This window comes from Trichechus manatus, unplaced genomic scaffold (genome assembly GCF_000243295.1).
Source record: "Trichechus manatus latirostris isolate Lorelei unplaced genomic scaffold, TriManLat1.0 scaffold00028, whole genome shotgun sequence".
In the NCBI taxonomy this organism is placed as follows: domain Eukaryota; kingdom Metazoa; phylum Chordata; class Mammalia; order Sirenia; family Trichechidae; genus Trichechus; species Trichechus manatus.
Window position 1 is genome coordinate 6158368 of NW_004443964.1, and position 18115 is coordinate 6176482.

At 45.8% G+C, this 18115-nt stretch overlaps 1 protein-coding gene across 2 annotated transcripts in view; it reads left to right on the forward strand.

The window, feature by feature from the left end:
• PRPSAP1 (phosphoribosyl pyrophosphate synthetase associated protein 1) overlaps positions 1-15506 on the forward strand; it is a 39645-nt gene extending 24139 nt beyond the window's left edge. The window contains exons 1-8 of one of the 2 annotated variants that reach the window (XM_023729229.1): positions 1560-1650; positions 2094-2266; positions 3600-3715; positions 4173-4228; positions 5055-5200; positions 12490-12560; positions 13366-13512; positions 14403-15506. In XM_023729229.1, coding sequence (XP_023584997.1) covers positions 1628-1650; positions 2094-2266; positions 3600-3715; positions 4173-4228; positions 5055-5200; positions 12490-12560; positions 13366-13512; positions 14403-14561 — 891 coding nt within the window. In that variant the 5' untranslated portion in view covers positions 1560-1627 and the 3' untranslated portion in view covers positions 14562-15506. Of the gene's footprint in view, positions 1-1559; positions 1651-2093; positions 2267-3599; positions 3716-4172; positions 4229-5054; positions 5201-12489; positions 12561-13365; positions 13513-14402 lie in introns of those variants that run through there. The other variant, XM_004374135.2, reaches the window with a different exon arrangement.
• The last annotated feature ends 2609 nt before the right edge of the window (positions 15507-18115 follow it).

Genomic DNA, 18115 nt, shown 5'->3' on the forward strand with positions numbered 1-18115 from the left:
TGTGGATCCAAGTAAAATGAAATCCTTGACAACTTCAATCTTTTCTCCATTTATCATGATGTTGCTTATTGGTCCAATTGTGAAGATTTTTGTTTGCTCTATGTTGTGGTATCCATACTGAAGGCTCTGGTCTTTGATCTTCATCAGTAAGTGCTTCAAGCCCTCTTCACTTTCAGCAAGCAAGGTTGTGTCGTCTGCATATTCACAGGTTGTTAATGAGTCTTCCTCCAATCCTGATGCCCCATTCTTCATATAGTCCAGCTTCTCGGATTATATGCTCAGCATACAGATGGAATAAGTATGGTGAGAGTATACAGCCCTTACACACACCTTTCATGACTTTAAACCACGCAGCATCCACTTGTTCTGTCGAGTGACTGCCTCTTGATACTGGTTACATTTTTCACCATGCGTCATTATTGTCATTCATTCTGTTCTGGTTGTACCATGTCCAGTACTCTAGTTTCCCTGCCCCCTTACCTTCTCATCTTTGCTTTAGAGCAGGTTTTGACTATTTAGATCCTTACATTAATATCTTACTGGCTGGGCCTCCCTTGTGCAGCCCAAACCTCACGGTAACATACCATTGTTGTATATTAGACATGCCGTCACAGAGCCAGCTAAACACAGCTCCCGGCCAGCTGCTCCTCCAGGCTCTGTTAGAGCACCCTCAGCTGTGAACGTGGTGTTGGCATGGGGTCTGCTTTAAGAAGCCAGTCCAGGAGAGCTTTCATAACATCACACAAGGAAGGTTAAGAAGTGCTCCCATTTTATTTCTCATGTTGACAAGCCTCAAAGCCAAACCAAACCCACTGCCGTCGAGTCGATTCTGACTCATAGCAACCCTACAGGACAGAGCAGAACTGCCCCATAGGGTTTCCAAGGAGGTCTGGTGGATTCGGACTGCCGACCGTTTGGTTAGCAGCCCAGCTCTTAACCGGTGCGCCTCCAGGGCTAAAGTTGACAAGCACTCTGTAAATGGTAGAGGACTTTTGCTGTAGTGTGTACGATGCCTGGTGTGTAGATGTGGACTCCTGTGTTATTTACATACGTCCTCCAAGTACTGTGCAGGCCTCCAGTTCAGCCTTTGGAGGCCTCCGGCATCCACTTAGATGATCTGGTGTGGGAAGGTGTGCCCTCCCCTCTGGGGGTTAAAGGGAAACCTTCTTACATGAGTTGAGTGTGCTCTTTCTTGGGACAAGTAATTACTGTGACAGTGATCAAAGGTGGGCTTTGGCCTTCCCCTAAGACAGGTCTGCCTTTTTTACCCATTCATTCCTATCAGCATGCAGAAAGGAATGGCTTAGTTATCTTGAAGTTGAACCCTGTGTTGGTTACACTTACCTTCTGGGAGAAGTGTTTTTTTCATCAAAAACTAAACCAGACCAAACCCATTGCCATTGAGTCGGTTCAGACTAATAACTCATAACAACCCTATAGGACAGAGTAGAACTGGCCCATAGGGTTTCCAAGGCTGTAATCTTTACGGAAGCAGACCGCCACATCTTTCTCCCGCAGAGCTGCTGGTGAGTTCAAACTGCCTGCCTTTCAGTTAGCAGCCGAGCGCTTAACCACTGTGCCACCGGGGCTCCTTGCGCTCCCACTCCCCCCAAAATCATTCCTGGTGATGGCAGCTAAGTGGAAGGTCAGGTGGGTTCTCCTTGGCATTCACGGGAAGAGTGCCTCCGCATGCCGAAGCTGGGTCTGAAATTCCTGGGTGATGTCGGCAGGCGTCATAACCTCTCACCTCTAATTCTGACCCCCCACTGGTGACATCTGCTTCATGTCCCACCCCAGCGACCATATCGTTGATGTAGGAGACCCGGGCACGGGATGTGGGAAAGGTGGTGGTGGGTTAGCTGTGCTCTGAATGTTGAATTTGCTTAGCCACAGAAGAAAACCGGAGTTTCCATGGCTGAACAGTTACTAAGCTTTTCCCTGCATTCATGAGAGGCCATCCTCGGACAGTCTGATGATGAAATAAATACCCATAACACCCATCTTGGCAGCCCCTGTTAAAATTGCTGAGGTTGAGCTACTTTCTGGGTGTTAATAATGAAATGAATCCTAAGATACGGATTTTAATGTTTCAGAGATGTAAACACCGCGGTGATGGAGTTACTGATCATGGCTTACGCGCTGAAGACGGCCTGTGCCAGGAATATTATTGGGGTCATCCCTTATTTCCCCTACAGCAAGCAGAGCAAGATGAGGAAGCGGGGGTCCATCGTGTGCAAGCTTCTAGCGTCTATGCTGGCGAAGGCAGGTGAGTGGGAACAGAGAGTCCCTTGGTCACCTCTGTATTTGGGATTACTTCATACCTCCAGTATCTAGTTTGGGACTTACTTTTTTTAAACTGTTGTTCACTTTTTCTTTGTTTTCTTTTGCGTATACTTCTTGTTGGAGATGAGAGCTTGTGTGTAAGGTCTTACCTGGTTTCTTTTCTTTGTCTTACTGTTTAGAAGACATTGTCAGATGCAGTGTTTTCTACTCTTTAATGCAGACATTTTCATCATTCTATCACTTCTGCATTTCTTCTTAGCGTCAGAACTTTGGCTGGTGGTCTTGGCCTTCTTATGGGGTCTTTCAAGCTTTATATCTAGATGTATGTATTTGCCTTAGTTAGATAATTCGATTCCATGGTATTGAAACTGGATTTTTCTTCCACTTCACCTTATACAATTCTTATGATGGCCTTTTTATATAGCAGCTCATTTTCATTCCTTCTGTTCTGTCTTAGGCTTGTCTAGCAGTGGTGTACTTTCTAGCCTATAAATCAAATACAATAACATTTTACAGTTATTAAGTTTTTATTTGTCTGATGTTTATTAAAAACGAATATATATTTGAGTCCTCAGAGAGAAACATATTTGAATTCCATTCACTCTAAAAAGGTATAATGTTTTTGGAAAGACAAAGTAATCCTGGTTCTTTGTTCTGGAAGTTTTGCACTGACATTTGGCCAGTTGCAGTGTGTTTATATCTGTAATTTCTTTCTGTTTAGCATTGTTGATTTAAGAGTCATCTTCAGCATTTCTCTTGAAGAATCCTTGTTCACCCGTTCTTTTATCACATACAGACATTGTTCCAAACTCTTCAAATATCTTGTGTTAAATGAATTTCTTTCCTTCCAATATGCATGTTACTTTGCTTTTACTTTCTTATTCCTTTCTCCCTTAGCCACAGTCTTTTAACGTTTCTTCTTAGATTCTTTAATCAAGGCCCTGCTATTTTTTACATCGATTATTGCTTTGGTATTTACTAATTCCATATTTAGATTTTTGCTTTTACCTACTTATTCTTGTCTCAGTTTTCAGGCCCAAACTAGCACTAATAATAGTGGAGGGGAGGACTTTCCCTTGGCTTGTTTCTTCGTCCAAGGAGCAGGTTACAGGCACCTTTCTATGAGGCTCGTCCCACTCTGTAGTCCACTAAGTTCTGTTCAGGTTAAAAATAAAGTGGATGGTTGGTGTGCTTATTCACAATATCCCCTGCCTTCATCCTTCTGTTGGGAAACAACAGTTGGGCATCTAGTTGTGTCCACTCTGGCCTTTAACTTGTAGGGGCGAACTTTGTGATTTTTTGTTTTAAAATTTCAGGTTTAACTCACATTATCACTATGGACCTTCATCAAAAGGAAATACAAGGCTTTTTCAGCTTTCCAGTGGACAACCTCCGAGCCTCCCCTTTCCTGCTTCAGTATATCCAGGAAGAAGTGAGGAGCCACCAGCAAACACCCCACTGTCCTCAAAAGAGAGCCTGTGTAGTTTTCCTCTGGTATCAGATTCCAGCATTGAAAGGCACACCCAGTGCTCCTTCCCCTTGGTCGCAATACCTGAGGCAGCCTGGTCGGGCCATCAGGAAGTCAGGGAGGATTTTATTTGTTTTGAAAGACATAAAAAATAGATTTCCTTTTAAGTATTAGTTAGCAGTTTTCTTATGTTTTCTAAAATGAAGATTTTAAGAATTATTTTTTAAATCTTGGTGTAGCAGTACATTATGCAATGATGTTTATGGATAAATGTGGAAAATTTAAAACCGTATGAATGAAATTCTTGCATATTTGCTTGCTAGTTTGGATCACTGTTAGAAGAGGAGAAGAACGTGATCCAGCATCCGGATGTTGTTTTAATAACTTTTTCAGTATTTTCTTATTTTCCCTCCAAATCTAGATCCCAAATTACAGAAATGCAGTCATTGTAGCTAAGTCTCCCGATGCTGCAAAAAGGTAAATAAGCTGGACGTGTACAAAGTTCCCTTTGGGGAACTTCTGTAGTGAGAAAGGGCTGTCTGGGAGGGGGCCTGCTGAAGCCTGCTGGCTCGGCCCTGCCCACGCCACCGGCCTCTCCCCGCATGGCTCTGTCTCTAGTCGAAAGGGGAGCGTTTCCTGAACCACTCGCCATTTTCCTCTGGGCGAGAATGAAGTTCTTCCCTAAAGGTCTCAGGCACAGGGAAACAGTAGGGCGATGAGCATTTTCTAAGCAATTGGCCTTTGTTTTTGATTGTGGTAAAAAATAATATAAGAACACATTTGCCATTTCAACCTTTTTACATGTGCAGTTCAGTGACATTAATTACATTCCCTGTGTTTGCGTCCATCACTGCTGGCCATTTCCAGTTTTTTCATCACCCTTAACAGAAACTCAGTGGCCCTTCAGCAGTAACTGTCCCCCTCCCGCCTCCCACCCGCCCTGGGAACCACTAATGGACTTCAGTCTCAATGCATTTGCCTGTTCTGGATAGTCCATGTTAAGTGGATCATACAGCACCAGGCAATTGTTTTAAGACCCCATTTTGAACAAAATTCTTTCTTCTGATGATGACTGAGAGAATATTGGACAAAAGATAGAAACAAAGTTAGACACTAGCCCAGACCCCAACTCCTGGGCCTCTTGGGGTGCTTCCATCCTGACCTGACCGCACATTTTGATTTGTGTAAATAATTCCTTTGTGTGCCCCTGAAAGGTTGAATGATGTTTTTGTTTTATGATATTAAAGCAATGAAATGGTTTTTCCCCCGCAGATGTCACCATTTCCCTTTGTCTTTCTTATAGGGCCCAGTCATACGCTGAGAGACTGCGTCTGGGGTTGGCCGTCATCCACGGAGAAGCCCAGTGCACAGAGCTCGACATGGACGACGGACGGCACTCTCCGCCGATGGTCAGGAATGCCACGGTGCACCCAGGCCTGGAGCTGCCATGTGAGATGAGCTCCAATCTTGTTTTGTAAACAGTAGAAGGGTTTGAACAGTGTATGTAGCTAGGAGTCAGTGCCCATGTGGACGCATGCTGTCTGACCATTTTAAATAATTGGATGGTATTGCACCAGTGTCCTCTTTTATAAAAGGAGACTGTATGTGTTACACACATTTGGAGACTAAAAAGATCAAACCAAAAAGAAAAAACATCTAACCCGTTGCTGTGGAGTCAGTTTCGACTCATGGTAACCTCACGTGTTACAGAGTAGAACTGCAAAATAGGGTTTTCTTGGCTGTAATCTTTATGGAAGCAGATCACCAGGCCTTTCTTCCACAGTGCCACTGGGTGGGTTTGAACTGCCAGGCTTTAGGTTAGTAGTTAAGCGCAAACTGTTTGCACCACCAGGGACCTTGTAAGGACATTTGAGCTAATCTGGGTGGCCTTTAGCAGCCAGCGAGCATTAAATAATTTTCACTTTAGTACAAAAAAGCTGCATGTGTGATGATGTGAAATCTTAAGCTTTTACACTTTGCGAAGATGGGTGAGAGCAACCAGCGATCAGATGCCAGGCGTTGCCGTCAGGTCATTTTCCCGCTTATTTTAGTGATCTAGCCTGTTCTCCTGATACGGCGAAACCTGCGAGCGCTGGAACTTGCTGGGACTGCCTTGTTTTTCTGGGTCTCACAAGTGTTCTGCCTTTGACGGGGTGCAGTCTTCCCACTTTTCTGTCGCTTGTTTTATTGGAAAATATTTGAGTTTTCCTTCTCTGACAGGTTTCCGCCTTACACAGGTTCTGGCTTTCGCGGGTTTTACGGTACCCAGCTCACTTGCCGTGACTGACACAGCAGCGTAGAAGCTCTTTACTTCCACGGACTGCTGAGTGGTGTTAGCTAGAACTCTGCACTGGGAGATATTTTATGCTTTTTAGAGTAAGGAGATCATTTCTTTTCAGAATCTATTTGCCATTCCTCAAAAACACACAGATTAATAAGATGAAGAACCGTTAGAACAGTGGCACCTCAGAAAGATCATTTCAGAGAGGCTCCTGCCCAAGGTGTCACCATTTGGGATTTTTTTTTTGGCTTTGTCTTATATAAAAATCCCCTGGGATTTCTATATAAGAGAAATAAGCCATATACTCATTTTTTTAATGTAAAGTTTTGGTATCGCAGTATTTTATTTATTTATTTTTTGAGGATTTCATAATTAAAGTTTTTAAATAGCTAATACATATTTCAAAAGTTATAAAGTGTAAAAGCCTCCACAATGGAAAGCCCCTCCCCTGCCCCTTCTCCTCCCCTAGCTCCTTGGGTCCTCCGTGCGCTTGCTTTCCTGTGTCTCCATCCAGAGACTTTATGCGTAGATAAGCACATATGTATTTCTTTTTCTCGCATTTTCCCACAAATGGTAGCATATTATACACATTGTTCTGCCCCTTGCGTTTTTCGTCCAGTAGCTCTTCCTTTTCAATACATAGAGATTTCTTAGTCTCTTTTAGTTTTATGGTGTTCTGTTTTATGGCTTGTACCATAACTTACGTAACCAGTCCCCTGTTGAACATGTAGGTTTTTTCCTATCTTTGGCCATGAAAAATAAGCTCCGATTGTCACAAACATCTGCTGAGCCCTTGTCATGGGCCAAGAGCTGTTCTAAGCACCCCACATGTGTCATCCCGTCGGTCCCACACGACCCTGTGTGGAGGTACTTCTTTACCCTCATTCTGCCGCAAGGAAACAGACACAGCCAGAAGCGTGGAGCCAGGTTTGGGATGAGGCCACGGGGCTACACAGTCTACACTTCTTTGTTATTTAGTTTAGTATTTGGAAATAATTTCAGACTTAGAGAACGCTTGAAAGAATAATACAAAATTCCGGCATACCCTCACTCAGAGTCCCCAGTTGGACACTTCCCACGTTTACATGAACATTCTCACTTATGTACGTGTTGTTTTTTTCCTAAACCATTTGAGAGTGAGTTGCAGACTTGATGTCCCTTTATTCCAAAATACCTCAGTGTGTATTTCCTAAAAACAAAGACACTCTCTTACATAACCACAGTATAATGATCAGACTTGGAAACTAACATTGTTATAATATTATCTAAGCTGCCAATCTTATTCAAATTTCACCTTTGTCCTTCAGTAAAAGAGAAGAGTGTTCTGATCCTGGGTCCAGTCCAAGACTGAGTGGATCCAGTCCAAGACTGAGTGGATCCAGTCCAAGACTGAGTGGATCCAGTCCAAGACTGAGTGGATCCAGTCCAAGACTGAGTGGATCCAGTCCGTTTAGTTGTTGGTCGCTGGTTTCCTTAGTCAGTGATGGCGCCTCTGGTCTTCGTCTGTGCCCCCCTCGCTCGAGGCAGACAGACAGGGCGGTTATTCTGTAGAGCAGCCCTTAGTGGGCATTCGTACGGGTTCTCATGATGAGAGTCGGCTTACATGTTTTTGGCAGGAGTATCACAGGAAGCAATGTGGTGTGTCCTGTAATTGGTGATGCTGATCGCGATCCCTCGGTTAAGGTGGTGTCTGGCAGGTCTCTCCACTGTCAAGTTATTCTTCTTCCCCTTTTAATTAATAGTACCTTATAGGGTCACTGTGAGTCAGAATCGAGTTTGTTTTTTTTTTTTACGGGGGAGAATGTTGAGACTATGTAAATGCCCTGTTCCTCATCCAACTTCGCACCTATTGATGGTTCTTGCCTGAAATGATTATCATGATTGTTGTCAAATGGTAATGTTTCTAATTCCATCGTTCCTTCTATACTTATTGGTTGATGCTCCACTATAAGGAGGAGTTTCCCCTTCACCGCTTTTATTCACTCATTTATATCAGTATGAATTCATAAAGTCTTATTTCTTTCCATTCCTGTTAAATCATCTATTTTTTCTTTTTCTCCATTATTTATTTTATTTTTTAAAAATATTTTCTTGTGTTTTAGGTGAAAGTTTACACAGTGAATTAGGTTCCCGTTTAACAACCTTTACACACATTGTTCCCTGACATCGGTTACAGTTTTCACAGTGTGTCGGCCTTCTCATTATTTCCCTTCTGTTTGCTCTGTTTCTGCTGATCTAGTTACCCTTCCCCTCCTTGCCTTCTCATCTTTGCTTTTAAGTAAATATTGACTCTTCGGTCTCATATAGTTGACTGTTTAAGGGAGCACATTACTCGTGGGGTGTTATACACATCGCCATCAAGTCAATTCCAACTCACAGCGATGCTCTAGGGCAGAGTAGAACTGCCCCATTGGGTTTCTAAGGAGCAGCTGGTGGATTCAAACTGCCGACCTTCTGGTTAGCAGCCAAGCTCTTAACCACTGCGCCACCAGGGCTCCTAAGCCAATCTGTTATTTGGCTGAAAGGTAACCTCCAGAAATAGCTTCAGTTCCCACTGCTGTTGATCAATTCCAGCTCATAGGGACGCTATAGGGCAGAGTAGAACTGCCCCATAGGGTTTCCAAGGCTGTAATCTTTATGAAAACAGACTGCCACATCTTTCTCCCACTTTATAAACTTAGCTAAGAGAATTCTGAAAAACGTTATTTCTTGTATGTGTCATTGCACTTTTCGAATGAAATATGCTTTATATTTATATGCCAGTTACAGAATATGTTTCAGTAGTTCATTTATTAGTAGTAAATGATAAAGATATTAGAATGTATGACAAGGCCCAAAGAGACTAATTCACCCTTGGAGTCTTTGCGTTTTTTAAAGAGGTGAATTATAGTGTATTTTTATATTTTATCTTCCTTTAAGCCATTCTTTCAGTGCAGTAGTTCTCAACTGAGGTCAGTTTTGCCCCCCTGGGGAACACTTGGCAATGTCTGGAGACATTTTTCATCGTCAGAAGGGGCGGATGGGTGATGGAGGTGCTGCTGGCATATCACAGAGTGGGTAGAGCACAGAGCTGTTGCTCAACACCTAGAAGAAGACCAAACCCATTGCCTTCGAGTCAATTCCAACACGTAGCAACCCTATAGGACAGGGTAGAACTGCTTCGCAGGGTTTCCGAGGAGTGGCTGGTGGATTCGAACTGCCAGCCATTTGGTTAGCAGCTGAGCTCTTAACCACTGCTCCACCGGGGCTCCGAAGATGCAACGAATTATCCAGTCTATAATACCCGTAGTGCTGGGGCAGAGAAGCCCTGTTTTAGAGCAGTTTGTGAAAAGTGAAGTTATATGAGTGAAGGAACTAGACCTGAAAGTTCCTCCATTTTGGTAAGGTAGACATGATACCTCACTAACAGCGAGGGCAGCTGAAAACTTGAAAGGAAGCGTGTCAGTGGTTCAGGTCCACTGCTCTGGGTGTGCCACAGTTTGTGTCACGAAAATGAAAGGAAGTTACCTTTTCTGGCTTGGTTTTCCTGGCTTGTTAATTTTACAAGTGAAGATGTGGTTTTCACCACTGAAGTGAAAACAGACGCTAGCTCCTCTTGAGTATCTGTTAAATGCACATTTTGACTTGTTTGCGGGTAGGTAGGGTTATGAGCTTGAAATCAATTTCAATTCTAGTTCTGGTTTAGACCTTATTTTATTTCCTATATCTCTTTTTAACATCAGTCTATTGATAAAGTTTGATATTCCACTGAACTAGAAATAGACCAAAGTCAAGACAGATAAGGATAAATGAGTTCCCCTAGTCCTTCCTGCCCTTTTTAGCAGGGGAAGCATTGGCTGATTGACTCCGGGGAAGAGGAGTGAGTGTTCTTGTTGTAATCTAAGCGTGGTTGTAAATTCAGTGTTGTTTTACTTGGAAAAAGCTAACTTTAAAAGCAAGAGGCAATTTCCTACTTCCTTCCTAATAACGTTGGAAATCATCTGATGAAGACATTTTTACTGCAGTGAATTGATTTAGCTTTCACAGTGATTTTTGGCCACGAGTAATGTTGCACAGTTTATTTTGTTCTTAAACAAACTGAGTTTTGTTTGACAGAATGGAGAGAGCAGAATGTTAAATGCTGGGTAGCTTTAACACCCTTTGTGTCTTTAGCCTTGAGTGCATACGTTACTTTTACTAAAAAAAATGGAATTGTTAGTGCTTGTTTTCTGAATCTGCTATTAGAAAACTGTTGGCATTTTCTCAGCCTGTTTTCCTCTACCCTGTAGGAGAGCTTTTACAGTGCATTTCCTCATAGTCATGTGGTATTTTTGGTAGCCACCAAATTATGTGGTCGCTGTTCCCCAGATCCTAAACCCGATAGGATAGGGGATGAACAAGCACACAGAGACAGACCCTGACCCTCACCATGCCTGCATTTCTCATTTCAAGCTCACAAGAGCATCTGGGAAACAGGGTTGCAGGAAAGTGCTCGTGAATGCTGCGGTATGCCTTCTGTGCCCGAGTCGCGCTGAGCTGCTGTGGCTTTTTAATGATGGAGGGACGTTGGCCTGCAATCTTTTTATGTAATTATCCTGAATTTCATTCTCTTCCCTCCTCCGCCACCACTAGTTTAATGAATATTTCAGAATAATAACGCGCTTCCAAAAGATGTTAGAATACTTAGCCTGTTCTTCTGAGATAGTCTTTCTTTTCCCTCAATTTACCAACCTTTTTTTTCTTTTATGGTACTTCAGATGAAGGTTTACGGAACGAACCGCTTCTCATTAAACAGCACACGTTGTTTTACGACGGCGGTTACCAACCCCACGCCATGTCAGCACTCTCCCTTCTCCACCTTGGGTTCCCTGTCACCAGCTTTCCTGTCCCCTCCTGCCTCTTAGTCCTTGCCCCTGGGCTAGTGTGCCCCTTTAGTCTTGTTTTGTTTATGGGATCAAGGGTGAACCTCAGGAGTGACTTCAGTACTGAGCTAAAAGGGTGTCTGGGGGCGATACTCTTGGGGTTTCTCCAGTCTCTGACAGGCCTGTAAGTCTGGTCTTTTTGTGTGAGTTAGAATTTTGTTCTACATTTTTCTCCCGCTCTATCTGGGACCCTCTGTTGTGATCCCTGTCAGAGCAGTCGGTGGTGGTAGCCAGGCACCATCTAGTTGTACCGGACTCAGTCTGGTGGAGGCCGTGGTAGCTGTGGTCCATTAGTCCTTTCAATTTACTAACCTTTTTTGAGAATGAACTCGTGGTTCCTTTCTGTTTCCTGTAGTTTGGTAAGTACACTGATGCGCCTTTTCCAGGTGCAAATTTTGTAGTGAGATAAGAAGCCTCTAGTTTAAGGGCCAATTAAACTTGGAGAAGATGATAGACTTGTAGTTATTGTCTTCAAGTTCCTAAATTTCAGGAAACTGATTATGTCAGTAGTGCAATTATCTGATAACAGGTTACATTGTCAAAATGAAGTTACATTGGATTAAAGTGAAGAAAAGCCATCTCTCTCTTTTTTTTTTTTTTATCTTATTTTTGTTCTTGTTGAGAATATACCAATTTAACCATTTCTATATGTACAGTTCAGTGACACTAATCACATTCAAGTTGTGCAACCATTCTCACCCTCCTTTTCTGAGCTGTTCCTTCCCCACTGACACTGCCCCCTAAGGTTCCTGTCTAATCTTTCGAGTTGCTGTTGTCAGTTTGATGCCATAGAGACAGATCTTAAAAGAGCACGGTGCTCGAGGCAGACATTCTTTACTAGTGAAGCTAAACTGTTGTTTGGTTTTAAGAAGACTTCAGGGGATACTTTTGGTTTAAGGTTTACAGAGTATCTCAGGGCAGTGGTTGGGGGGTTTATCCTGCCTCCCCAGGTAAAGCCGTCTCTCTGTCAGGCAGCCTTTACGTGTGTGGTCTTCTGCAGAATGGCACTGATTCTGCGTTTGCTTGTCTGTCTCAGTGAGAGCGAGATCTTTCTGTTTGGGTGACGTTGCAGAGCTGTGTCTCTGTAGGTGAGCACTTCGATGCTCTGTCCCGGGTCTTCGCAGACCTGGGCACGAGCGGCTGTGGCGCTGTCACACTGCAGTTGGTCTGTACCGAGATGGGCCACAGGTGTATCATGCACACCAGATTGCAAAGATCAGTATGAAAAATGTAATGGAAAAGATCTCAGTACAATTTTATATCGATTACATGTTGAAATGATAGAGATACTGGGTAGGAAAAATACATTAATTTCATCTGTTTCTTTTTACTTTTTAATGTAGCTGCTAGCAAATGTAAAATTGCATATATGGCTCACATTCTGTTTCAGGCAATGCTGCTCGAGACAGCTCTGAGAGACCCCAGGCTCCCTGGGGGGGTCTGCACTTCCTGTCTGTACAATGGCTTCCCCACCACTTTGAGGGCACGGGGTTGCCACTCCAGTTATCTAGTGACACGTGACTAACCGGGGTCTTGTGATTGGTTTTGTTTTCTAGTGATGATGGCTAAAGAGAAGCCACCCATAACTGTGGTTGGAGATGTCGGCGGGCGCATTGCAATCATCGTGGTATGATTATCTGTCGTTCCTTGCTCGCGTGTGGAGGTGGTGCTGCTGGCTCCGTCAGGAGGCTGTCCCCGTTGGATTCTATCTCTTGTATCAATGATAGGCTTAAACAGGCCCATCTGTGCTTTCCCCCCCAAACTCCCTTAGGACAAGTAGCAGAAATTTTTATATAGACAAATGGATTAAAGTGTACCCAACAGATGTAAAAAGAACACAGTAACTCCCATGAGAAGATTCCTCCCCACAACGTGTATCTGCCGGGTTCCAGGTGCCAACAAAAGCCGCTGACCTAAGCAGCCCTGAGCACAGAGGATGAGCTGTTCCATTTTTGCAAGCGAGCACGCGTGTCCCAGTGCAGACTCCTTCTGTACTTGACATGTGTTTGCTTCCGGCTCTCAGTGGCCTTGCTGGGCCAGAGGGTCAGTCCCTTACAGCAGCTCACTTTATTTTCTATTTTCCTCTCATTTAACTTTCTCTTGAGGAAAAAAAATGGCTTTGCCAGATGGGTGTGAAATGAGAAATGTGGAACTGTGTCTTGACAATCCTAAACACCAGCTGTAAATGTCACCTGGGTCTGCCAGAAGGCTCCAGTGCTCTCTGCTCTGACGGCCACCCAAGGCACGACTGGCAGTACCCTGGTTCCCATTTCTGGACGTTCAGACTTGGGCGCAGGCCAGGAGCTCTGATTTGTGATTGGGTGCCCTTTGCACCTGAGCTCTGAAAGGAAGCGCAGAGGAGAGCAGAGAGGTGTGTGTGTGGTCTGGGCTGCGGAAGGGGTGCCCTCACTCTCAGTCTGCTCTCCTCTCAGGATGACATCATCGATGACGTGGAAAGCTTTGTTGCTGCTGCGGAGATCCTGAAAGAAAGAGGAGCTTACAAGATCTACGTCATGGCCACGCATGGCATCCTGTCTGCAGAGGCCCCCCGCCTGATAGAGGAGTCTTCTATTGATGAGGTCGGTCTGCCTCTGAGGGCCTGGGACGTTCCGCCTGAGCCAGCTCTGCTGCTGTGTTTTCTGTAAATAGTAAAATGACTCAGTTGGTATAAATTGCTTAATCTGCAAAATATCAAAAAAACCAAACCTGTTGTCTTCAAGTAGATTCCGACTCTTACCAACCCTACAGGGCAGAGTAGAACTGCCCCATAGAGTTCCCAAGGCTGTAATCTTTACGCAAGTAGACTGCCCCATCTCTCTCTCACAGAGCAGCTGGTGGGTTCGAACCACCAACCTTTCAGTTAGCAGCCAAGTGCTACCCATTGCCATCAAGTTGATTCCAGCTCATAGCGACCCTATAGGACAGAGTAGAACTGCCACATAGGGTCTCCAAGGAGCGGCTGGTGGATTCGAACTGCCAGCCTTTTGGTTAGCAGCTGAATGCTTAACCACTGTGCGACCAGAGCTCCAATCTATGAAATAGTGCCCGTGAAATAACGCTGCTGCTGGCTAGTGATTTCTCGGGGCAGATGTATACATAGGACTATATGTCCGTCTTCATAAAGATCTGCTTCAGTGCTTCAATATAACTGGACCCTAGAGCAGCCTTCCTGTCAAGACTTGCGTGCTCCCCCAGTTACATAAAACTTCTGCGCAGTGCTAGGGCTCACCTGTTGTTGTCGCATGCAGACCGTGACTTTCTAGACCGGAGTTCCATGGTTTGAGCCTGTGACCTTCGCCTGGTGTAAAGCTGGTTAAGTTTAGTTTGTAAAAACTATCCTCAGTGCAGTAAGGTTTCAGGGTGGGAACTTGAGCCATAGCCCAGTACCAAACGTGATATAAACAGCTCCGTGTGACTGGCTTGGGCACACGTAAGTCACAGCGTTTATTTTCTCTTGCTGTACACCCAGGTGGTGGTGACCAACACCGTCCCTCACGAGGTGCAGAAGCTGCAGTGCCCCAAGATAAAGACTGTGGACATCAGCTTGATCCTCTCTGAAGCAATCCGGAGAATCCACAACGGAGAGTCCATGTCGTACCTTTTCCGAAACATCACTGTGGATGACTAGCTTTCGCAGTGGGCTTGACCCTGGTACTCCTGCAGGAAACATGTTGAAAGCAGTGCCATCAGTTATGTACGCGGTGTTCCCCTTCACAGGAGGACTGGAAATAGCCCGGAGTCAGTGTCTCTCACCAAGCTTGGTCGGAGGCAGGAAGATACAGTCAAGGAGACAGAGCTAACGGATAAGTGACATGCCTTAAGTGTCTGCCATCGTCATCCCTGTTTCTTAAACCAAACTTACAGACTCTTTCCTGGAAAGAATCTGGAAGTCTGGTTGCTTTTGACAGGGGGCTAAAGGCAGATACAGTCAACCCTGTACCATTCATTCAGTGTTTGAACTCCAGGGCGATGGAGAAGTTAATGTTCACCTGTTTCGGGAAGCTGGGTGTCCCTGGCACTGTTTCTGTTCCAGTTGTCCTCGCTCCAGTTCAGTTAACTCCATCTAAGTCTTTCATAGAGAATCATATTTTTCTTCCAGAAACTTGTGCCCTCAGCCAGTGAATAATGAAGTGCTGTTACTTGTAGCAAGGATGCCGGATTAGAGAGTAACATCTTGTGTCTGGCTATCTGCATTGCTCTTACGTTGCAAATAAAAGAACTTGTCTCGCTAGTCTCTGTACTGCATGGCCGAGCTACCTGCCCGTGGTGGGAGCCACTGCCTGTCTAGACTGCAGGAGACTGTGGCTATTCAGAAAGGGAGGCCAGCGGCCTGGCTGCTCAAGACCCTCGGCAGAAGTCTGCTTCTGCAGGTGCCGTCCCCTTCCTGAGCACTGAGGTGAAATCCTAGTTGAGTCAGATGTTTAAAAAAAAAAACCCAAAAAACTCATTGTGCTTTTTCCTGTGTGGTGGATGACAGGATGCTTAGGTTGAACACACTACTTATTTTTTATATTTTTTAAATTTCATTGTTTTTGTTGTTGTGAATATACACAGCAGGACTTACACCAACTCAATAGTTAGATCGCACTTTCTCAGTACTGCATCCAGACACTGTCCCCGACATTTTAGATGACATAGTCACACTTTTGGTTTATACCACCTTTGTCAGGTCAGGCACTGCTGCACACATACCCGAAACCCGCTGCTGTCGAGTGGATTCTGACTCATAGCAACCCAGTAGGACAGAGTAGAACTGCCCATAGGGTTTCCAAGGCTGTAATCTTCACAGAAACCGACTGCCACATCTTTCTCCCTCAGAGCGGCTGGTGGGTCCGAACCATCAACCTTGCGGTTAGCGGCTGAGCACGTTAATCACTGCGCCACCAGGGCTCCTTGCTGCACGCCCAGGCTCTCCTTTTGGTCTGAGCCAAGCCAGGACTTGATGTAATAGGAACGAGGAGTGTCTGCTAGGAAACAAACTGTGATTGCTTATTGGTCCTGAGGGAGGGAAGGGATAATTTATTTGTACAGTTGCGTTTCTTTGCAGGGAAGTTTCCTTTATATTCCCTTTCCTAATGACAAGCCCATAATCAAGACTTGAAGCACATTAGCTTTTTCAAGCAAACAAAGTCACCGCCTGCTAACAGTCCAAGCGTGGTGGGCGAGGAAGACTTCTTCTGAGGCGTCAGGCCAGCGAGCCCTTTGTGGGCCTCTGGAGGCCATCAGTGGTACAAAGGGAGATCGGGAACGGAAAATTGAGGTTCTTTTCAACTCCACAATCCCACTGATAGCTCCGGTTAATGTTCTGTTTCTTTCCCATAGCTCTCCGGAGATTTTTAGATGTGCTTAGCAAAAGCAGTCAGTAGAATACACAGGATCTCCTGGGACTGGTATCTACTGCTGTTTCCGTGGGCATTTGGTGAGTCCTAGAATGTGACTGGGAGACCCTGGTGGTGCAGTGGTTGAGAGCATGGCTGCTTACCAAAAGGTCGGCCGTTGGGATCTGCCAGCCACTCCTTGGAAACTCTATGGGGCAGTTCTACTCTGTCCTATAGGGTCACTATGAGTTGGAATCGACTTGATGGCAACAGATTTTTTTTTTTTTTTGAGTATGTGACTGGCAGTGCTAAGACCTCAGGAACAGAAGAGCGGAAACGACTCCAGGAGCTGGTGTCTGGTCAGAGCTAGTGCGGCCGTTCGCACTGCTAACGTTTTTCCAGAAAATTGCTGAACTTAGAATTGAGAAAGTGGATCCCTGGGTCCAGCCCACTAGCTGTCCCTTCCAATACAGCTGATGGTCAGCCCCCAAGGGTTTAACTTTGTGATCCTGGCCCTAAGCTTGCTGAAGTAAGTGCATCCGTGCGTGAAAGACCTGAAGAACTCGTTCTTTTGGTGACAGAGCCATCTGTTCAAAGGCCATTAGAGGGCCTACTGTGTACTGGGTACTGCCCTGAAGGAGGTCGTAGTAACCGAACCCCGGGCCCAACAGACATTTCAGTTCTAACGAGCTTACACTTTTGGGGGGGAGGGGGGAGGGGCGTGTTAAATAGTACCAGCTCTGAGCAAACTGAAACTCTGCATTTGGAGAGTTGAAATAATTGGCTGACGGGGTACAGGCACGCTCATAGGTTTTCTTTAAGTAGCTTTAATGAATTTACATACTGTTCCTGAGGTTCTATTTAAACATTTTCTGGAAGAATCTGGGCTGGGAGGAGCTAGGCCTCCGTTGCTGTGAGGGTCCCAGGCTCTAGCGTAGTTCCAGAAGCGCTGGCGCCTGCCGGGAGGAGTCAGTTTTGAGCCGGATGAGGCCAGTGCTCACAGAAAAGGTCTGCCATCCGTGGCTAATTGGAGCCACCTGGTGGTGAGTGAGCTTTTCCAAGTTGTCCTTCCATCTGATTGAACAAAACGACTCGAGAACTGTCCCCAAAGGGCCAAGATCTCAGGACTGCATTCCTTGGATAGCCACCACCGTCCTCAGGAACGGAAACAAGTCTCACAGCAGTAAGGGTCCGCGGTTGCCACGACCACTTATATCTTCCCGTCCCTAGTGGGGCCCCAGGGTGGGTGAGTCCGGGGCCTTTTCTAGCTCAAGGAGTTGGATAGAATTTAGTTTGAACTTTGGGAAACTCCCCACCCAAACTGATGTGGGCCCCCAGACAAATGCCTTGGCCCAGCTCCAGAGCGCCGCCTTTGGGAGCATTTACTGAAATAAAAATCACTGGCGCCTTGGGATCTGGACCATGCTTCCCCGGATCCCGTGGCGACAGACACCCTTTTGATTTTGAGGGTGGCTTTTGCCCCGGCGGCGCTGGTCCCCTCATCTCCGGCTTTCCGGGGGGCGCGTTCTCACGCCGAATCCTGGGGGCGCGCGGGGGGCGACCACAACCGGGAACGAACGGGGTGCCCTCGTTCCAAACGTCCGCGGTCGTGAGCTGCGGAAGGCTAGGGCGCGATCGCGGAGGGTCGCGGTCCCCAGACCCCGCCCCCTCGGGCGCGGATCCGGTGGCTACCAGGCCAGCTCCCTGCCGTGACTGTTCCCGGCACGCTGGGCACAGGGGCAGGGGCGCCCCGGGGCCTCACAGGGTCCCCAAAAGGCCCCACTGGCGCGGCGAGTGAGCGGCCGGCCACCTCTCCCCTCGAGGGCACGGACCGCTCCCCGGAGGGTGCACGCCACTGCCGACC